Source organism: Haliaeetus leucocephalus, unplaced genomic scaffold, assembly GCF_000737465.1.
Source record: "Haliaeetus leucocephalus isolate CR32 unplaced genomic scaffold, Haliaeetus_leucocephalus-4.0 Scaffold228, whole genome shotgun sequence".
Classification (NCBI taxonomy): domain Eukaryota; kingdom Metazoa; phylum Chordata; class Aves; order Accipitriformes; family Accipitridae; genus Haliaeetus; species Haliaeetus leucocephalus.
Genome location: NW_010972664.1, coordinates 23153405 through 23168827, shown reverse-complemented (window position 1 = coordinate 23168827; position 15423 = coordinate 23153405). Strand labels below are relative to the sequence as shown.

Sequence of the window (15423 nt, the reverse complement as noted above, 5' to 3'; positions counted from 1 at the left end):
TGTTTCCTCACATCACTTTCTGAGTGCCTTTAGGGGGTTCTCAAGGTGCCCTTTGCCACCAGCTCCATTTGTGAATAGCATCAGGAAAGGTCAGTCCTAGAAGAAACTTTACACCCTATTATGTAACAAAGACATGCTGTGTCTTAGTAAAAGATACTGATGTCTTGGTAATTCAAGGGATAATTATTATCTGAAGTCGCTACAGACAGAGACATTATGTGAGCATCTCATGGAGCCTTCCCTAAAATTCCCATGTCCAATATAGGCTGCAAAACTGTATTTTCCCCAAGTGACAAAGGTACAAATGAGCTTCATAAATATTAGAAAGGGCTTCTTTTCAAATACAGCTTTTGTTGTAATGCAGCACATAAGTGACTATATTAAAAATTACTTTTATGAAAAATTCAACACGTTTGGGTGTGGGCAGGAATACTGCATTTTTTGTCCTCAGGCAGTGTGTACTACCCTGACTCAGAAGAATCTCAGCCATTTTCTACTAAGTAATTAATAACCACAACTCCTTACTTCACGACACAGAGGTTGTGTATTTGCTTCATGCAGTTCATCTACCCTTCTTCTAGCAACCCTGTCGGGGCGATGGTTTCCCTGGCGTATTTTCTACTGGTGACATTACAGGCCTGACCCCTGCTTTAGTAAGGTCCAGTTAAGTCTTTCTCCTTTTAGCTGCAGAGACATCTAAATAATACTCCATTTATTGTCTGCTTAGTTGAAGAGCTCACAAGTGATGTTCTCAGCTGATGGCAAGTTGTTATCTCCAAACTGATGAGTAAGTGATCATCTGTTTTTGCCCTTGTAGGGAAAAAGCTGTGTTTGCTCTATTGACCCCCACACTTCTGTGTGTGAATCAAGTTGTCTGCCTCTCAGTTTGGTCTCCCACAATGAAGGCACACTGGTGAAATGCTTGCTTTCTGTTCATAACAAATATATCTCCAGTGTATCTGTAATGCTGACTAGGTGAGGTTTTGCAGTTGCCTGATATTCAGCAGCTTCCTCTGTCTTCATTGCAATTCTTCCCAAATGACTAATTTTCACACCAGCCTCAGTTAATACCTGTTCTGATACTGTTTTGTTCTCTATGCACAAAGCAGCTTCTTTCCATACACTATTTTAATTGTTCAGACAGGCCTATATAGTTCAACAGACACAAAATTGATTAGATAAGCCATTAGGCTCAAAGGTCTGGAGAGACGTATGTCATCTAAGGCATCATTCACTTCTTTAAAGCCTTGCAGAATCAATTGCCAGCCAGCCAGACAAACCTAAATGTAGAGTTGAAGAAGGCACCAATCCATATTTACCTCTTCATAATGCATATCACCAGCACAGAGGAAGGAACTGTTGGCTGGGAGGTACACAGGTATAATATAAGTCTTTAGGTGTTGCTAGGTGAAGCCAATCTGTATTTGCTTTTATTTTGTGGAACAGCATATGGCAGCTTTTCACTAAGTCTGAGGTCAATCAGATTTCTAGGCATAGAATAATTTACATGAGCACGTCTTTAACCTGCTAATCATTACAGGAACACATTTTTCAGCCTGTGCAGCATGCTTTGCCTTGGTGCCTAGAAGAGCTACCTCATTTTTCACTCACGAACCTGCCAAAGTTCACAGCCTCCAGTGTAACCACAACCTGCAAATCGTCTGGGAGTCCACCTAAGGATGCTCTGCTCCATGACTCTGTGACTGCACACCTTTGCCATCGCAAATCCACGAGAGCCTATCTTCCCTATTTAATTACAATGCTTTCACTGTGAGACAGAAAGAGAGGTCCATCAGCTGCTTGTTGGCAATCATCAAGAAGCCAAATGAATGGGCAGAAGAACAGTGTGAACTATGAAGAAAAGACAGGTTTTTCCTCTTCTCATGCAGAAAGAATATGAAGTAGTAAATACTTGCTCTGAAGGACAGATTAGGATCCCCTACTAGTTTTCCCCTTATTTTTTGCAGGACCATCCAGTGTTTGAAAGGAGACAGAGACACCAGAGAGGCTCCTGTAAATGCCCCAAAGGGTTATAAATCTTTGCTCAGAGAGGAACTGAAAAAAGAACAGATGGACTTGCTGTTAGAAGTGACCATGGGAATAGCCACGTGAGCAGAGACCAAGAAAATGAAGGAACCTGAGGGACCTGGGAAATATTATCAAGGAAAATATTAAGAAAAAAGGGCTTCAAAAGCAGACTGTTTGAACTGTTATGGAGAAACAGGCCAAAGATGCAGGGAATTTTGACAAAGAGGCAGCATCAGTAAAGGAGCCCTGACCCCATGTCCCACCTCTTGCCATACCTTTCCACTGCTATTCTATAGCTTAGGGGAGAGCCTGTATTTGGGGGAGGCCAGTCCATGAACCAGAGCAACCCACAGAATTAGCCCTACTCAATACAGTCTCCTAAAAATATCACAGCCCACCATCAGAAGAGAATGGGCGTCTGATAATCAGAGGTGACAGAGTCCTTTAAGAAGATTCTTTGTGTTGTACTATTTGCAGTCATGCACTTTAAACCTTAGTGCTTTGTGTAAAATTTTGCCTTCTCCAAATGTGACAGAAATTGCTTATACATTTTGTTCTGGATTGCCCTGCACCTTTTTGTTACCTGAACAAATCACTGCAAAAAGAAGTAATTAATCTGATCTTGATCAATATTGTGCAGGACACAACAATGGCATGTGCAGAGAATACTATCTGCTCTTTGCAGGCATATTGCAAAGGTGTGCACCTGGGTTATCTTCTGCCTTGCAGCAGGGTAGATTCTTAAAACATGACAGCTGCAGGCATATACATTGCTCAGAATAAGGGCAACACAGACATCCTATTAACGCCTGTAATTTTCTGTAGAGTACAGAAGTGCCAGTTTTCCCATTTTGAGGCAGAGGACTCAACCCCACAGGCAGCTCTGCATGTGGAGTGAGTGGCACAGCTCCTGCCTGGAAGCTGCCCTGCCTGCTCACCAGCTCTGCCTGCGCCTGCATCTCTGCATGTGCTGCTGCAGCCTGCGAGCGTGGGCTGACCAGTCCCATCTCCAGTGGGAATGCCCACAGCCGGCTTCAGTGGCATTGGTAAAACAAAAGGAAGCAAGACTGAATTTATGGAGAGGGTCTGCCACTGACTTAGGTGGAGAAAATGAGTAAGCAGCTTCTTAAACAAGTAGCTATAAATAAGTCAAGACAAAAGTTGTTAGTATTTGATATTTCAGCTTGGGAGACACAGAAAAATCCCATCCTCTCCATGCTGAAACATACTTAGAGCTTTTTTAAACTGTAAATAGTAAATTCTTAGTATGGGAACTGCACCCAATTTAAGCAACTCGCAGTAATTCTGTGCTAGGCTTCCTGCTGTCCAGTTCAAACGAACTGATCACTGAGGTAAAAATGTTATTTTTATACACAGACCCACACAAGCACCCTCCATGAATTATATAAAACAGTTCCTCCAAAAGGTTTGTACTACAAAATACAAAATTAACAATTAGCAGACAACGAATAAATAATAACTCGTATGTGTTAATGGGATAATGCCCTTGAGAGGCAACAAAATTAAATGGTACATAACTAAATTGTGGAACACACCATGTATCCGCCCCAGCCACCGACCCCGCTGGCAAGGGCTGCTCTGGACAATAGCTCAGGCTAATGGAGCCACGAGTTCACTGGGTTTGCCTTATCTGTCCCCCACACCACGTGGGCAGTGATTGCAGATGCTATTAGCGGCTGGTGCCTCCAGTGTCAGGCATGGAGACTTCCTAACGCTGTCCTTTGCTCTCTCAGGTTGCTCACGAAACCCTTGAGCTGATTGTGAGAAGAGGGAGCAGGCGCTGACCACCAGCAGAAGTACTGCTGCACATGAGATTGACTTTTGTAGAAAGATATTTTTCTGTCTGGTTGTCACAAAACTGCTCTCTGGAGATGCTGGAGGATGCACGTTTGTGAGGTGAACTCATTACCCCCAAGGCTGAGGAAAGCTTCCTGAGGGTAATGAGCCGCAATGCCTGATATGAAGTAGGTGTGCACACAAATTTGGCATTTACTTGCTATTCATGTGTTTGATTTTGAAATGAATTGAAAAAATGCACAAATATCAAATATGCTTGACAGCTAACACCACATAATGGTGGTCATTTCAAGTGTAGCCTGTTCCTTTGTAGCACCTGCTATTGCTGCCCAGTTATCCCCCACATATTCTTTCTTGATGCTGATTCCCTCCTTTAAGGCAAGTATGCATATCCAAAAGCCTAGATCAGCAGGATGCTTTACATTTTGATATAGCCCTCCTTCAGCACCAGACAAGCAACACAGAAATAAGGGAACATTCTTCCCGACTGTGGAATCCTCAACAAACACCACATTATTTTACTTAGCTATGGTATGAATATCCTGCCTTACTTTCCAACTTGACAAGGCATAAGGGAATGAATTAAAAATATACTTATTCTGGATCATTTTTACCAACAGAGTGAAAGCTAAATCTGTCTGTGACTTGCCCACTTCTGCTAGTATGCTCCTGAAAAGCAGAATAGCTTTGAAAGACAGAACCCCCAGAGAGAGCCAGCAATCGTGGGATTCCCCTAAACCAGGGTCAAATCCCACACTCATCAACTCTGAGTAAAGTGGTTTCGCTAAACCCAAATCAGATATCTACAGCAATGCAGGTTTCCCATAAATGTCAAGACAAAGCCTTTTACTTTGATCTGACTGATGTTTTTTCGTTGACTGAGACTAGACAGGAACCAAACTGCAGTTCCCATGAATGCTGACCCAACATCTGCAAAGTTTGTGGCACAGATAGCCTTTATTTTGGTTAGACTGTCATGAATAGAGGAAATTACACATGCAAATGGGGATGTGATCCTCCTTATATTCACCCATGTTGTTCTGATTTCGGGCACGTTTGGGCCCAAGTTTTCTGTGATGACCAGAACAGGGCAAACAGAATTTGCTACATATTTGACATATCTTCATTTGATAGCCTTACAAGCTAATTCTGTTATTTAGAACGCAGTAGATGTTAAAAACACATACTAAATATCACATCGGATAGCACAATCAGACACACAGTAAGGTATAGAGTATTCATAAAGGATCAGAAGACAAAATGCTAGAATACCATCCACGTGCCAGTGGGCAGAACACATTGAATGAAAGGGCAGATGTGACTAAGTCATTAGTATAATTTTATCAGTTCACAAATATCACTGCCAAATCAAAGCAACTATCTATTATTTGCCCAATAGCCACACGTTATTTTCCTTCATTGCTCAACCTGCTTTAGTTTGATCCTATATAAGCTTAAAACTGTGGGGAAAAAATACAGCCTGTATGGAAAATTGCTGTGGGATTGCAAAAGACATAGAGCTTGCCAAAGAAAATGAACTCTAAAAACTGTTTTCTTTGTTTATGTGCTCTCTCCAGGCCCTCTTGTTTATGTAAGGGCTCAATATATGATCAAGTTACCTTGCGTCAGCCAGTCTGTGGTAATTGTCTGTGTGTGCACTTTTGGCCCACAGCGAACGCAAGAAAACTTAACTTAGTGTAAGCCCCTTTCACTGCAGCAAACCTAACACAACTTACCTTACTTTCCCTGTGGGGTGGGACCATGCACCTAACTCACACACAAGTGATATGCTACGTCCCATGAGCCTTAAGCTGTGCCTGAGACCCAGGATTATGAAAGGCACCCTAAAAGGCATCCGGGACAACTTGTCTTTTTTCTGCAAGTATATTGCACAGGCACACAAATGAAGGACTTACCTGCCATGCCTCAACCTTCTTAATGTCCGCACAGGATCCGTTAGTGAAGAGTCCTTTCCCAGGGGTACAGGTATATATATCCTGCAAGGCATGGGCAATAGAATATACTGCCAAATACACATTATAGGATATCCGCAAGTGTGTGTAGTCCATGTACGGTGTCTCCACACTGGTGATGTTCTCATCCCCTGTGCATGGAGCTCGGAAGGCAGCCGTTCCATTTCCAGCTCCCAGTCCGTCTTCATGGCCCTTGTGGAAGGAAGTTGAAGCTGGAGAATTTTTGGACCCATCTGGCAGATAGCAGTTAAATGTCTCCTCCCAAAACTCCTTGGCAAAGCCATTGTTGGTGGACTTCTTGGGATGCACCTTCTGCAGGAACTCACGAAAGCCTGGGATCTGTCCTGCCTTCAGTGCAAACCCGATGGTGCTGCCGATGACACGGAAGAACTCCGGCATGGCTATCAGGGAAGAGCTGGCCCAGGCCTCGCTCGCCAGCCAGATCTTACCAGTGATGTTTCGCCTGACAATCTCTTTGATGAGAGGCTCCAGGTCTGGGCCACTGGAGAACACAACAATCACCCTTGCTGTGGAGTTCTGGATGACCTCCACTACCTGCTGGATCTCCTCTTCGTCCGAGTACTGGGAGATGAGCTCGCTAAAATCAATGCAGATATCTCTCTCCTCTGCCTCCTCCCTAAACTTTTCAATCCCTGGCCGGCCATAGTCATCGTCGGCTGCAATTGTTCCCACCCAGTTCCAGCGAAAGTACTCGATGATGTCTGCCATCGCCGTAGCCTGATGCTCATCATTGGGGATTGTGCGGAGGAAAGACTTGAACTGGTTCTTGTTGCTCAAGAGACGACTGGATGAGGCATAGCTGACCTGTGAGAGCACAGTAAACAAGCAAAACACACCATGAAGTGAACTGCCTGGGAATAAATTGCCTACATTTATCTAGCATCACTGTCAACCTGTGTAACCTCGGATGGGATGAAGAGAGAGCTGGCAGCCACGTACTCTTAGCCTGTGGTTGCACATGATCCACTCTGAGAGTCTGTATGTTCCTGTAGCTGTGGCTGTTTTACAGAGGCAAACATACAGGAGCAGCTGCTCGGACCCGAGAGGCTGCAGCAAGCTCATGTCCACCTGTAAGGTCAAGGATTTGAGGGAGAGAGACACTGATGCTAGCTTGGAGGAATGGTAGAGGGGTGAGCCATGGGTGGCCTACACGCACCCTGCTGTACTTCCTGCCAAATCCAGAAACAAGAAGAATGTATCTTTTAGATAAACGAGGGTAATGCACGTAATTCAGACAAAATGCAGGCTTCCTCTGTCCTGAACCAGACATGAGACGGCAGGCTGGTATTGCCATCTGGAACCTACCTCTGTCTGTCTCTCCTTGCCTCTCACCTCTGTCCCCACCCTTAAACAGGCTCCATCAGGCACCATATGTGTGTTATATACAATCCCTGCCAGCTGAATTAAGAATGTGATGTATATCAGTTGCCTTGACCCTGTGGAGTGTTATGGTAATGCTGGTCAGTACTACCTTAGCAGTATTTCTTGATTGCTGGCCAGAATCAGCAAAGAAGCAAGTAGGCATTCCACGTTCCATGAGCCACCATGTTCTACAGTTAAAATGGGATTTTATTTCCTTTTCTAAGGCTATCAAGAATTTTTTTTTCCTAATCAGAACAAGTGCCATATGCTTTTAAGATATAATTTGGATCTTCTACAAGTAGGAAGAAAAAAACCTAGAAGAGAACAGTTTAAAGATCTGGAGAACTTTTCTAAGTCACTTATCTTTGCATTTTGAGATTGGTATCTGAACTCTTTAGGACTGACTCGCATTTTGTACAAAGTGGAAATTTACAGAAAACCTTCTGTCCTCCTTAAACTCTGGCATTTAATGTTTCTGCAAGAAGAAAGAAAAGGAGGTCTGCTAGTGCAGTTTGAAGGGCCACAGGAGCAAATCGTTTCACAGAGCTATACTCTCCCCTGGACAGGCTTCTGCCCAGTGCTACTCTTATCTCCTACAACCTGTTGCCAGGAGGTACAGGCAAAGTACCCCGCTCCTGCATGGGCTGTAAGGGTACACTGAGGTGAGATACTGAGAAACAGAACAGAAGTCATAACATTTTCAGTTTCTATGTCAGCTGAATGAGTAATGAGCCTTACATTAATTGTAAAATATACCTCCAACTTCCACTGAAATGCCAGGTCTATTAAGCATGGATTTTCTAATGGCCTTGCTTTAAATGGTAGCGATAATGTGTATTCTAATGCTGCCCAACAACTCCCAGTTTAAAAGCATGCTTTCATTTGTCATACTTCAACCACCTGGCGGAGGTTTTGTTCCAGAACTGAACCTCCTGACATCTACCCGTTTCTGCAACCTCTAGACAAGACTAATTCTTTGTAGCACAAATGCCATTCCTTGTTCAAAGAGAAAGTCTGAGAACTGCAAACATCTCTGAAGTTCAGTCCAACTCACCAATGCTTCTCGGCTGCCCTTGTTCACCTGGTAATATGATGTATAAATCAACAATACCCCTTAAAGTGCTATCATGGTGTTTATTACACACCACCTTCCAATGCTACTCCGGGCAATACCTAGATAGCACATACTGCTCTTAGCTTAAACCATTCTTGCCCTGCTCAGAGACCAAATGTCCATTTTTTCAGACTCCTGTGAGGGAGTCAGGCTGATAACATTAAACAGACAAGATATATTACTGTGCACCAGGCAGTCAAGAATCCTTCCTTCTTCATTTGTGGTGCAGATGGGAATTGGAGCCCTGGCTGAAGTAAAGATATACCCTCTCAGGACAGACTGAGAGTGCAGTGTGACACAATCTTGTTACAAGGACTCTTGTGAGCTCTGGCACCTGTATTCATTTTAGAAGAGGAATTGAAAATGTTAGGCTATACAAGGCAACACATAAATGGATAAGGCCAAGTGCTTTTTCCAAAGTTATCATCAGTGTGGAAATCTAAAATCAAGAGCAACAACATTAAGTTATAATATGCCAGCCCCATACTTTCCTTAGGGTCTTGGCAGAGCAACAAGCTTGTAAAACAAAAGGATGGGACCATGGATGCTGGTACCAGCCCCAGTAGAGTCAGCAGACAGCAAGAAGAATGCTGCGACACAGGAGCTGGCACAACTACACCACCACACAGAAGACCCCCAGGACAAGGAGGGGGGCATATCCACATGCTTTCACAAACCCTGTTCTGGAGGCCCTAGGGCAAAAGAAAGGCAGGTCAGCCCAGAAGAAACCTTCACAGCACCTGATCAGCACAAGCAACAACTTTACAGATCACCTACTTGAATGATCAGAGATGCTGAGAGACCTAACAATAGCTGGCAATTGACTGAGCTCTGCCTTAAGTGGGCTCTGTGGGAGTTGGGAATGACAAGACAGTGACCGTGGTGAAGTAACATCACAACTAACCTGTCGAGGCTGGTAACTGCCAATGACTGACCTAAAATACCCGTGTTCACAGACTAAACCACTCTAGAGGACTCTAGTCCTCCCAGACTAAGTTGCTGTTGGCTGAATGTTGTTATTCACTGCTTGGTAACCTTTGTGCTTGGGGATTGCAAATTGCTAGCAAGACATATTTCTACCATAAGAAACCCCCCACACTTTGTATTGTTTCTCTCCTTGAGGTCCTATTGGAAATGGCAAAGATTAAACAATTGTTGTTTAATCTCTGCAGAGTAGAGAGGCAGGCCACTTCTGTAACCTAAACAAAAGAGGTGAAGGCGTACCTGAGGTATATAAAAGAGTCCCAGCAGATTGGCCACAGCGGTAGAGATGCCAGAGCCGGTTGCTCCCACGACTGCAATGGTGGAAGGGATATGTTCTGAGCAGTTGCAGAATTCATCCAGGTTCAGGGAGTCTATCTTGTTCTGGGCCACAAAACTCAGTGTGGCCTCCAGGGCTTTAGAGACTGTATTGCAAGTGTCAAATATCCTGTATCCCAGGGTCATGTTGGGAAGGAGAGTTGGGCTACTGTTTATTTCTTCTATGGCAAAGATCATAGCCTGGAGCCAGCGGAAGCCTCGGAAATTATACCTGGGAGAGCAAAAATAAAAATAAAATGGAGTGAGAAGGAGGGAAACAGAGGAGAGGAGACCAGGATTGAGACAGGGTGAAGAATTCCAGATACAAAAGGCAAAAGCAACTTATGCTATTTCTTGCATCCTACTAAATTTGAAAAGTTTTGCTTTTGTCTTCAGTGGTTACAGACGAGGTGTGCATATGCTACAAGCTTTTGTTCTGGTTTTCAACTGTTCAGTTTGGGAGCTCACTTCAGAGGTTGTGAGGATGAGATGAACTTTTCTAAGTCCCCTAAAGTCTGGGGAAGTTGAAAGAGAGCATGCCTGGGGTGTTGGCTCTGGCCTGTCCCTTCTGCTCAGGACCTTAAACCTGGATCTCATGATTCCTGAGCAAACACTCTGACACAAAGCTACACCTACCAGGTTTGCTTCCAGGCTCCTCTGACATGTTTCTGAATGCAGATGGCAGTGTCTGCTAAGCCTGATGCTGCCAGGGACTTGGGCTCAGGGATACTTGGTCTGTCAGCTCCTCATGGCTTTAAACAGGCAGAGCAAGCTGACACACAGCACTGGCATGCTGCTGGATGCACAGGTGCCTGGGAGCTCTGCTCAGGGAAATTTGGCCTCACATCACATGCTTCACATTGTGAGAGAAAGCACAGTCAACCTGTTTGTGCCAGAGAACAGAGGCATGCTATAAATGCAAATCCTAGCGTAAGTTGCTAACTTGTTAATTAGATATTTCAGTGCTTTCATTGAAGGAATAACTTTTCTCATTATTATAGTGCTCTCATACGGTTGCTTTAGACATGAGCTTCAGAAGGTGCCATCAGAGCTGGCCTGTGACATTGAAACTGTGAAATTGAAGCCTCCTCTGTTCTCTAAAATGGAGAAGCTGAGTCTTTTGACCATCTCTCAGCTGTGCATGGAGCTAACCCAGAGCTGGGGAGTGGTGTGGCAAGTGTGCTGCAGGACCTGGGAGGCCCTGTTTAGAGCATCGCATGGGCTGGCAGTGAAAGAAGCTGATGCAGTGTGAGTGACTACTCATCCAAAAAGGAGAGAAGCTTCTTCATGGAAATGAGCAGAAAGAAAGTAGCTTTGACACACCTTATTCTCAAGTTTTACTTACTGTGTTTTCTCCTGTAAAGTTGCACAAGCAACCAGTTTTGTGCTTGTGAAGCTGCTGTGTTTTAGGGTAATTCAGCTGGAATGCCAGAATCTTTCATGAACTGAAACCTGCCCTTCCTTGTAATGCACTATGGGTCAGGATAGCAGTTAGTTTGCAATTTTGTGCTGAGCTGCAGCTGAAAACAGGTAAGTGTCAAAGCAGTTATGCTTGAGATCCATTGGGAAAACTGATGGGCCCCAGAACTGGAAAAGCCTGGGGAAATAGCCTGCCCATTAACAGATTCTATATGAAATGGTAAATTTTAGGTTTCACATGAGTGCCATTTTGAAATGCTTTGCGAGATTTTTCCATTATCAAGGTGAAGTTTTCTACTGATAAGCTGCATGAAATCACGATCTTTCAATCTCTGAGATGTATGACCTGAACAGTTTTTAATTGCTGGATTAAAATAATTGCTTCTAAAGTTGATGTTAGCTATGTCTGACTTCTTCAAAGCTAAATGAACACAACTACATTACTTCCATTCCAGGAGTTTTATCTGATTCATCTGGGATCAGAATGTCTAAAGATATTACATCTAAGGTTTATCTTTCAGTCTTAAAAACTTCATTTATTCAACTTGATTTCACCTGCTCCAGACATCTTTGGCCAACTTCCAAATGAGGTTCTGCTCTGAGGTTGTACCTCAAAGACCAGACAGCATGGTTTCAATTCAGATCTCTTCAAGTCAAAAAGTTTGAGGCCAATAAAAAGCCTTAGTTATAACTTATGACCAAAGGGACAGCTAGCTTTTTTAAGATAATTCTTTAGAAAATAGACACCCTTTAGAACACAGCAGTGTGTGTTATCATTAGAAGTAATTTGGTCATTTAGATTATTTTTTGCTCTAGTTGCAACCATTAAGGAGCGAGATGCCAGGGAAGAGCTGACATATGCTCCTGATGTTTATTTACAGCATGAAGCCTGTACTTCAGGTACTTGAGTTTGCATTGGTTTTATTTTGGAGGGGAAAGGAGGGTAGGGGGTGTTTTCTGGGAGCTAGACTCCAAAATGTCCTTGAAATGCTCTTGATAATTTACCTCAAACTAGCCTGGGCAGGAGACCTGCAGTTCTCTTCAGTTGCACCTCTGCTGATAGCAGCATCAGCAGATCAGGAGAAGAGGATCAGATGGGATGGAGACAAACAGACCTTGCTCTGTCTTCTCTAACACCTGATAGAACTTCAGACAAGGTCTCATACAGTGTTGTATCAGTACTGTAACATGGATATGGTCAGATGAAAGCAGTGCCACTAAACTGGTCTAAATGAAGCAAGATTTCATGATTCCTCCAATCCCTGTGAATGGAAATTGTGTGGATAAATTCTCTCCCATTGTACTGTAAGACCCCAGCAAGGAGCTGCAGATAGGTTCCTCTAGGCTTGGTGTGTACATGAGTGATGGGTAAGAGCAGCCTTTGAACTTGGCAGCAGGTTATGCTGATCCAGCTGACCTCCTGTGCTATGCTGCTGCTGTGACTAATATGACTAGTCACTGGAACGCTCTGTCAACCATGCAGAAATTTGATCAGTAATTTCCATGAAGAAACTGCAAAGGATTTGCTAACGGAAGCAAACTTTTCATTAGATTTCCAGAATCTTTAAATAGCCACTGATATTTTCTTGGTGGAAAATAAGCAACCTCCAAAACTTATTTTCTGCTGTATTACTTTACAAGTATGTTGGCATAGTCTTGTATTTTAACATTTCTGAGATGTGATGCTATGAAAAGTGGCCCTTAAACTCTAAATGAGAGTTTAATGTAAATAATTCAGTGCCCAAAGGTGTAGATAGGAATTTTTATTTACGCTTGGTTCTTTAAAGGTTTCCTTTCTGATGCCTGTTCTCCCACCTGTCAGAGTATGCAACCCACTGATCTTCCTACTCCCAGGCAGGAGCACAAACAGGGAAAGATAAATCAGAAACAATTCCTCCACAAATCCTCAGTTTAGTTGTCATGTCTGCAGGGGATAGATTATCTTTGCAGCAGCCCAGTTTGCTAGATAGTAAACTCGCAAGATCTCACTGATTCCCGCCAGTTTCTTTCTAGTTGGTAGAAATGTGTCTGTCAAGGGGTGCTCAGGATGGCTTAAATGTTTCAGTCAATGTTACAAAGCAAGGGTATATAAATTAAGGGACACAAGCTCACGGCATGGTTTAAGCTCCCTGTAGCTCCATCCCCTGTTTGTTTGCTTGTTTGTTTGTCTGGTTTGGTTTGAACAGCTCTTACTGTCTGGATCCAGCAGGGAAATTAGTCCTGATCCCTGTTGGTCTCCATAAAGGAGTAATTCACAGCCTCATGTGAATTCATGACCTTCATTTATCAACACTTGCAAGGCACTGAACTAAAAGCAATAGAATATGAAGGAAAAGGAGAAAGTAATGTGAAAGCTCTAAATACAGCTTTCACTTCCCCTCCCATATCCGACAGGTACTTTTATTCAAGAATGGTTACAAATCCTACATATGGCTCTTGGCTCACATTAGTACTCCTCTTTCTCTAGTGGTTGGATGCACATACTAATTTCTCTGTTCTCTCTAGATTTCCAGTACATTAATTACATGTTATTGCTGCTACTACTACTGCTATTACTAAGCTATGCAAAGGGGAGACCTTCAGTTGTTTGTTAGATTCCTGCAGTCAGTAGGTATAATGAGTTGCTTACTACTCTTACAAGCTAGGACTATGGGTAAGGGGAATTTTGCAGACCAAAGAAAATTAAAAAAATTATAGTTCAGAAGGTGGATGGAAGAGAAAGAGGAAAAGGAAATAATTTGGTCTTAGGGAGGAAATTCTAAATATCACGTTATGCAGTCAGTTCTGCAGTGGGGTTAGCAAATACATCCACAAAGGGTAGAATTAAAATTCTCTGTTCTCTCAGATGGGCAGACAGACTCAGTGAGCTAAAGCGTTGCAGAGCTATGCTCTGTGAAGTCCTGCACTATGACATGGGGATGATGTCTCACCACAATTTCACAGCATGAAGGCTATGTGTCACAGTGTGGGACCTTGGCTATATTGCTGATCAGAACACAGGAAATAGGCATTAAAAATGATGACCTAGTGACACTAGATTGGCAACACTGTCAGCTCAGTAAAGATATATCTTCACTGCAGTTTATTACAGTAAGGAATATATGGGTATAGCCCACCTGTGCAATAATGCTAACAATAACACTAACGATACCACCACCACTACTGTTAATCTACATGAAATCAAGTAAGGACAGAGAAATCAGGTTATGAATAGGCCTCTGTAGGTGCTGACAGGGAATGGGGGCCAGGGATTGCTTGTGCTGTGCTCAGCCTCTGCCTCCACTGCACACATCAGATATGCATCAGCAAATGTTATATGGAAAGTTGCTGCAACAGCAGCTGAGGCATACAAAGACAGAAGGTGTATTTATATCAAATGCGGGATACTTGATTGCTTAAAAAATAAACAGGAAACAAAATTGCTCTCACTTTTGTACTCCTATCTGACATTTGGTGTGGTGAAATCATGCATAAGTTTTCACTTTGGACTCTACAACTCAGTGCTTAAAGCGTGAAGATGCATTTTCAGTAGAAACAGCACAAAAAGAATGGAGACCAGATCGTTACTGTTCCTTTTTCCTTTCACTGCTGAGTTATGCCTATAGTTTTCCAAATAATCATGTGCAAGGTATGCACAGTAGGTTCAGGCCATTACGTATGCTGAGCTAGGGAGAAATGTGGCATGCCACAAGAGTATGAAGAGCATGAAAACTGAAAAACTGGAGAGAAAACTGTCCTACCCATTTTGAGAAGCCCTGTTTGGGAGCACAGGTATGGCACTGAACACAGCTAAACGTGTGGGAAAATGTCCCAACAGCACAGGTCAGGTTGAACAGTCTCAAAAGAAAGAAAAGCCACATTGTCTTAAGTTGTTTGATATTGAACTCCAGAAGACAGCAGGGCAAACCACCCACAGGGTTTCAGTGGGACCCTTACGCCTTCTCTTGGTTTCAAAGCAAGGAGATTTTCATATGGTCTGATGACTTGCTGCTGCTGCCTAATGGAGGAGAGTATGAGGAAAGACAGATGCCCATACTCCTAGAGTGACCTGGGTCTAATTTTCTTATGTGACCTGAGACACATTTTCCTATGTAATAAAGAGATTAAAAGCTGTACACAGCCATCTAAAAAGGGGACAGGTATAAAACTGATTAGCCTCAGCTTTGAAAAGATACAGCAGTGCTGGAGAAGGCTCAGAGAAGGGCAACAAAGGCATTCAAAGGTATGGGAGAGATTTAGCACCTTTGGTTTGACCAGGTACAGCCACACTTATGCTCCTTTAGCAGATTTCCCACCCTACAGGACTTTTTGACACCACAAGGGAGATTTTACTTCAGGAAGAAACTGGGGCCTATCTTCCCCCCCCCCCCCCCCCCCAACAACACAGCC

The 15423-nt window shown here is 43.3% G+C and overlaps 1 protein-coding gene across 1 annotated transcript in view; it reads right to left on the bottom strand.

The window, feature by feature from the left end:
• Nucleotides 1–15423, bottom strand: part of CASR (calcium-sensing receptor) — a 40962-nt gene that overhangs the window by 22742 nt on the left and 2797 nt on the right. The window contains exons 2-3 of the mRNA XM_010567518.1: nt 9541–9847; nt 5763–6644 (exon numbers count right to left, since the gene is read on the bottom strand). Coding sequence (XP_010565820.1) covers nt 5763–6644; nt 9541–9847 — 1189 coding nt within the window. The remainder of the gene's footprint in view (nt 1–5762; nt 6645–9540; nt 9848–15423) is intronic.